Genomic DNA, 6,899 nt, shown 5'->3' on the forward strand with positions numbered 1-6,899 from the left:
AAATGTAGAACAGATAGTAATATAATCACCGAAAAATGTGTGAATGCGTAGTTTTCAATGTGTGAATATAGTGTATAGAATATGTGAATATATAGAAACGAAAGTGTGAATGTTGAACAGATAGTAATATAATTACTGAACAAGTGTCACTGAAATGTGTGAATATATGACTTTTCAAACTGTGAATATAGAGAATTGAAGTTGTGAATATAGAGACACGAGTGTGTGAATCTAAACCAGATAGTAATATAATTTCTGAAATGTATGAATGAGGACTTTTCAGACTGTGAATATAGAGTATTGAGGCTGTGAATATAAACACATGAACGTGTGAATGTAGAACAAATAGTAATATAATTATTGAAATTGTGAATTTGGATTTATTAAGTTGTGAATTTGGTTAACAGAGTTAATATTATTATGGTCAATGGTCAATTTTATAGTTAGAGAAGTGTGAATGTGGTGTTTTGAAATTATGAATATAAAGCTATGGGGGTGTGAATATGTAACAGAAATTATGAATATAAAGCTATGGGGGTGTGAATATGTAACAAAATTAAAACTTGTAAAGCTATGGGGGTGTGAATATGTAACAAAATTAAAACTTGTAGAGCTATGGGGGTGTGAATATGTAACAAAATTAAAACTTGTAGAAAAATGGGGGTGTGAATATGTAACAAAATTAAAACTTGTAGAAAAATGGATTACAACATAGTTCTACAGGAATTCAAGGAACTATTGTATATTCACATTTGAGTACAAGCTGTTCATTTCTTGTTGTACAAGAGTTTGGTTTTCTTGATCACAATGTTTTTCAATATGTTGGCACGCCACCTTATGATTGTTGCGGCGTACCTGGTCCTCAATCCGATTAAGAAGTCTTCCTACAAATATACAAGATCAAATAAATACTTTATTGCAATGCTAGGAAAAAAAAAAAGAGAAGAAATTATTCAAAGCTAGTATTTGTGTACTTACATTTAATCTTGCTTTCTTTTTGAATCCCGGGTTCCATTTCTTCAATGTCCCTTTATATGTTTCCATATGCCTCATTACAAATAGTCCGCAATCAATATAATTTTCCGACTCTTTCCAACTCATGTCCACAACCTCTTCGGTTAGCTCATCCACCTTCCAGAATAGGGCAGATGACCCCAGTGCTAGGTATTCTTTTAAAGCTGTAACCTGGACATAAATATTTAAGTCTACCACTGTTACACATTCACACATTCATAACAGTATATTCACAGATTATCTACTCTACATTCACAGATTGAAAATACCAGATTCACACATTTCAGTGTTAGATTTTCAGTGATTATATTACATCTGCTATACATTCACACTTTGATAACTCTATATTCACACTTTATATACTATATATTCACGGGTTGAAAAGTACACATTCACATACATGCAGCAACTGAAAAGGAGCTCAAGTTGTTGATCAACTTACCAAGAGGGTTGTGCAATCTCCATACTTGTCCTTCATGGTAACACCACGGACTAAGGACTTGTTGTCAATTATTTCAAGTTTTGAGGCTTTAACATTGATGCAAATGAGAAAATAGTGCCCGTGACGAAGCACTGGAAAGAATATCTAAGTTCAAAAAAGGAAAATAAAAACAGTGTCATCAATGTCTTGAATGTGACTAGATAAAAATGAGTGTTGTTGATAAACTCACCAGGTCCGCATCATTTATGTCCAAATTTTGTAGGCGCTCAATGTCATATGTCATCCGTTCATAGAAGTTTTGTTTCTTTTTTCCATCGGGAGACGTTTCATCCATTCGTGGGTGGGATCTAGTTGTAACTAAGATAAAAAAAAATAAAAAATAAAAAACAAAGTATCACTGAAATGTCTGAATATTAACCTTTCAAACTGTGAATATAATGTATTGAAGTTGTGAATATATAGACATGAATGTGTGAATCTATAACAGATAGTAATATAATTACTGATATCTATAAATATATACTTGTCAGATTGTGAATATATAGTATTGAAGGTGTGAATATATTGACATGAATGTGTGAATCTAGAACAGATACTACTGTAATTATTGAAATATGTGAACAAGTATCACTGAAAGGTGTGAATATGAACCTTTCAAACTGTGAATATAATGAATTGAAGTTGTGAATATATAGATATGAATGTGGGGTATATAAACTGTGAATATAGAGTATAGAATATGTGATCTTTAAAAAGGACTTACGTAGGCAATTGTGCTGAAAAACACCCTCTTCGGTTGCCCGGTTGCACGCTCTTTGTCAAGCATTGAGAGTCTCAATGCCCATACATCTAAGAAGATATTTTCAACTTGGCCAACACTGAGCGAGATGAAGTGATCCCTAGTGATCTCAATGTCACCAAAGTTGAAAAGTAATTCACTACAAAAGGCACAAAAAAAGAATTAAAATTAAAAAAAAAATAGAAAATTTACCCAATTCACATTAATGTAAGTAATTAATAAATATTTAGATGGAACATACTCTTTAGGATGTTCACTAGAAACTTGTACAAATGCATAGTTCGAGAGGAGTTTATCTGGGACAGTGGCATTTTTTATTTTCATCCCATGTTCGTTCCAAAATGGAGACCATAGGTTGAGGGGGATGTTCTTGAACTTTCGTTGAGGCCTCTTTCTAGTAATGACATCCTCAACATCCGATTCACTCTCGGCTAATGCACTGTGTTCACATAATAGAAGTATTTAGTCAACAAAAAACAGAAGCTTATGCTTACCAAATATAGAGCCATATATTCACACCTTGTTATCTCTATGTTCACAGTCTGTGAGGTCTATATTCACAATTTAGAATTTTGGAGGTTTAGCCTAAAGGTGTTTAGTTTTAGGTGTCCCAATGCTTTCTTCACAACTTTAGATCCCTATGTTCACAAATTGTTAATTGTATATTCACCATCTGTTATATATATATTCACAATTTGTTAACTGATTCCCTTTGTTTTACAGATTCACAGCTTTAATGTTGTATATTCACAGTTTATATATTCCATATTCACAGTTCTTAAACACCATATTCACACATCTTAGGACTTCAGATTCACTATAAGTAGGTCACCTCTGTCACAGATTCACAGCTTCATAATTTTATATTCATATATTGCATACTAAACATTCACATTTTTTGTAGTCCACATTCATAACATTTTAGTGCTTCATTGCTAACTTTACAGCCATTCTATAGATTGACAAAAACATAGTGCTAAGATCATTCTTTGTAGTCTAAGTTCTAGAGTCTGCTAATTAAAAGTATTCCATTACCTATCAAATTCATCAGCAGGGGAATCAGCCCTTTGAAAAGGAACTCTAGTCACACCGGGGGTTGAAAATGTTGCATCTTTTGTGGCTTCCCCTGCAATTCTATCCACCAGGGCATCAATCCCCGGTTCCCCCGCAGCATCCTCTGTCTCTTGCTCTTTCTCCTTCTCTTTCTCCTTCTCTTATTGCTGCTCCTTGTCCTTCTGTTGCTGCTGTGCTGGTGGTGGTGTTGGAGTCAGCCCCAAATCACTCCCTTGCTGCTGTGCTGGTTGTGGTGGTGGAGTCAGCCCTAAATCCCCCTCCTGTTGCTGTGCTGCTGCTGGTGATGGACTCAGTCCCAAATCAAAGGTCGGAGCATTTATTTGGTCCGATGGCTGTGTTGCTTGAGATAGCCCCAAGTCAAAAGGAGGGGCATTAGGGTCTATTTGTTTCCTTGTCTTTTCAAAGGTTTCGACAAGGGCATCCACAGCCGTAGTGAAGCTTTCACTACCAAAGAAGATGTCGTCCAGCTGGGAGGATGTTGGGGTTGCAGTGGCTTCTATGGTGCTGGCAACATTTAGCATGTTAGATAAGCCCGAAAATGTCTTCCTCATCACATTTACGGGTGCTCCTTGCTTTCCAATTTCAGCCATAGCCTCACCAAACTCTCTTACTGTCGAAGCCAACTTTTGTAGGATCCCTGCCACCTTATCTACGCTTGATGATGGGATATTCAATGCAGCAACAGGAGGTTGATCATTCTGCCTGGAGGTGGCAGCAGCAATATCAGTAGGTTTTGTTATTCTATGGAGCACTGTCCCCCTTCCAAATGACCCTGCTTTGTTTTCTTCTTTAACCCTTTTTCTAGCAAGTTCAGCACTCCACCCAACAATGGTTGGGTATGTTCTATTCACTCTCATCCCCTTGAACTGTACCCGGTCAAAGTACACAAGCTGCACAAGACAGGGAGTTAGAATTGAAGGTTATTCACAGTTTGAAAAGCCCATATTCACACATTCATGTCCATATATTCACAGACTCAGTACAGTATATTCACATATTCAATACACTATTACTATCTGTTATAGATTCACACATTCATGTCTATATATTCACAGATTCAATACATTAGATTCACAGTTTGAAAGGTTCATATTCACACATTTCAGTGATACTTGTTCACATATTTCAACAATTACAGTAGTATCTGTTCTAGATTCACACATTCATGTCCATATATTCACACCTTCAATACTATATATTTACAAACTGACAAGTATATATTCATAGATATCAGTAATTATATTACTATCTGTTATAGATTCACACATTCATGTCCATATATTCACAACTTCAATACATTATATTCACAGTTTGAAAGGTTCATATTCACACATTTCAGTGATACTTGTTCACATATTTCAACAATTACAGTAGTATCTGTTCTAGATTCACACATTCATGTCCATATATTCACACCTTCAATACTATATATTTACAAACTGACAAGTATATATTCATAGATATCAGTAATTATATTACTATCTGTTATAGATTCACACATTCATGTCCATATATTCACAACTTCAATACATTATATTCACAGTTTGAAAGGTTCATATTCACACATTTCAGTGATACTTGTTCACATATTTCAATAATTACAGTAGTATCTGTTCTAGATTCACACATTCATGTCCATATATTCACACATTCAATACTATATATTCACAAACTGACAAGTATATATTCATAGATATCAGTAATTATATTACTATCTGTTATAGATTCACACCTTCATGTCCATATATTCACAGCTTCAATACATTATATTCACAGTTTGAAAGGTTCATATTCACACATTTCAGTGATACTTGTTCACATATTTCAACAATTACAGTAGTATATGTTCTAGATTCACACATTCATGTCCATATATTCACAACTTCAATACATTATATTCACAGTTTGAAAGGTTCATATTCACACATTTCAGTGATACTTGTTCACATATTTCAACAATTACAGTAGTATATGTTCTAGATTCACACATTCATGTCCATATATTCACACATTCAATACTATATATTCACAAACTGACAAGTATATATTCATAGATATCAGTAATTATATTACTATCTGTTATAGATTCACACATTCATGTCCATATATTCACAACTTCAATACATTATATTCACAGTTTGAAAGGTTCATATTCACACATTTCAGTGATACTTGTTCACATATTTCAACAATTACAGTAGTATATGTTCTAGATTCACACATTCATGTCCATATATTCACACATTCAATACTATATATTCACAAACTGACAAGTATATATTCATAGATATCAGTAATTATATTACTATCTGTTATAGATTCACACATTCATGTCCATATATTCACAACTTCAATACATTATATTCACAGACAAATAAGTCATTATTTTATAAAAATAGTAATGAAAAATCAAAATAAAGTGAAGTTACTAGGATGAATGCAACGGGTCCAGTGAAGAATTGCTTGTCATTTTTCTGAAAAGATTGAATGGAGTCGACCATAGACTTGTGTGTATAGGCACACCAATTGTAGGTCTTGATCTGGTCAAGGTTTATCAAGGATTTTAAAATCCTAAAGTTGCAACACCTATCTTGGTGGCCACACAGCATTGCCGATACTATAAATAGGACAAAGTCGCGTTTAAACATATCTCCATGGTCTCCTCTTTTCAGAATCTGCCCCGGCATTGATGTTGTGATTGGGGATTTACCATCAATTCCCCATCGCTCCCTCCATGAGGCCACAAGGTTGGCATACGCTGCACTATCACCATCTTCTGCCATATGCTCAAATCTTGTGCCCTCCTCAACCACGTTGCTCCCTTGTGGGATCCCCAATGTTCTTTGAACATCATCCTCTTCTATAAGCAGCAATTCACCCCCTTCAAGTCGGATTGCAGAGCAATAAACATCAAACTGCCTAATCAAGTACTTTATTAGAGGGCCTTCACTCTTTGTTAGTTGGAGGTGTAATATCCCTCCAAATCCGATCTCCTCCACAGCCCTTTTCTGTTCATCAGTCAGCTCTTGAACAAACTCAGCCACAATCTTCGGGATCATTCTTGTATTCCACGTTTTTTGTTGTTTCTCTACAGTTTCATCCTCATCTGTGCATGGATTTTTTCTTGTAGTTTTTCTCTTTGCTGCTCTTTCAGCCCGACTACCTTCCCCTTGTTCCACTGATTTTCTCTTTCCTGTTTGTTTTTCAGCGGTAGATGGCCTATCATTACGCTGTTTTGTTCTTACTTCGGCTTGGATAGACGAGTCTGAACTTTCTACCTCTGCAGCTTGAGAGGAAAGTATAGCTCTTGTCTTCCTTGCCTCTTTGTTCACACGGCTAGGATTTGTTTTCTCCATTGCTGCCAATTGTACCACTGAATAGTTTAGAAATAAAAACAGAACACCACAGGGCTATAGATTCACACATTGAAAACTATATATTCACATAAGCTATACTACATATTCACAATCTAGAAACACCACAGGGTTATATGTTTATTAATTATATCAACACTGTTATGCATTCACACATTCAAAACTCTATATTCATAGTTAATATACTCTATATTCA

The 6,899-nt window shown here is 34.9% G+C and overlaps 1 protein-coding gene and 1 long non-coding RNA gene across 2 annotated transcripts; both read right to left on the reverse strand.

Moving 5' to 3' along the window:
- Window positions 1–1,461: 1,461 nt before the first annotated feature.
- Window positions 1,462–2,379, reverse strand: LOC116028002. Its single transcript, XR_004100043.1, has 3 exons — window positions 2,220–2,379; window positions 1,686–1,813; window positions 1,462–1,600 (listed from the first exon to the last, which is right to left on the reverse strand). It is a non-coding gene; the product is annotated as an uncharacterized LOC116028002 (long non-coding RNA).
- Window positions 2,380–3,286: 907 nt separating this feature from the next.
- Window positions 3,287–6,388, reverse strand: LOC116026887. The gene is made up of 3 exons (XM_031268313.1): window positions 5,759–6,388; window positions 3,554–4,219; window positions 3,287–3,451 (listed from the first exon to the last, which is right to left on the reverse strand). Exons 1-3 carry the CDS (start codon window positions 6,386–6,388, stop codon window positions 3,287–3,289), a joined length of 1,461 nt encoding a protein of 486 aa, XP_031124173.1.
- Between the last annotated feature and the right edge of the window lie 511 nt (window positions 6,389–6,899).

The sequence above is a fragment of the Ipomoea triloba genome, chromosome 8, assembly GCF_003576645.1.
Source record: "Ipomoea triloba cultivar NCNSP0323 chromosome 8, ASM357664v1".
Classification (NCBI taxonomy): Eukaryota; Viridiplantae; Streptophyta; class Magnoliopsida; order Solanales; family Convolvulaceae; genus Ipomoea; species Ipomoea triloba.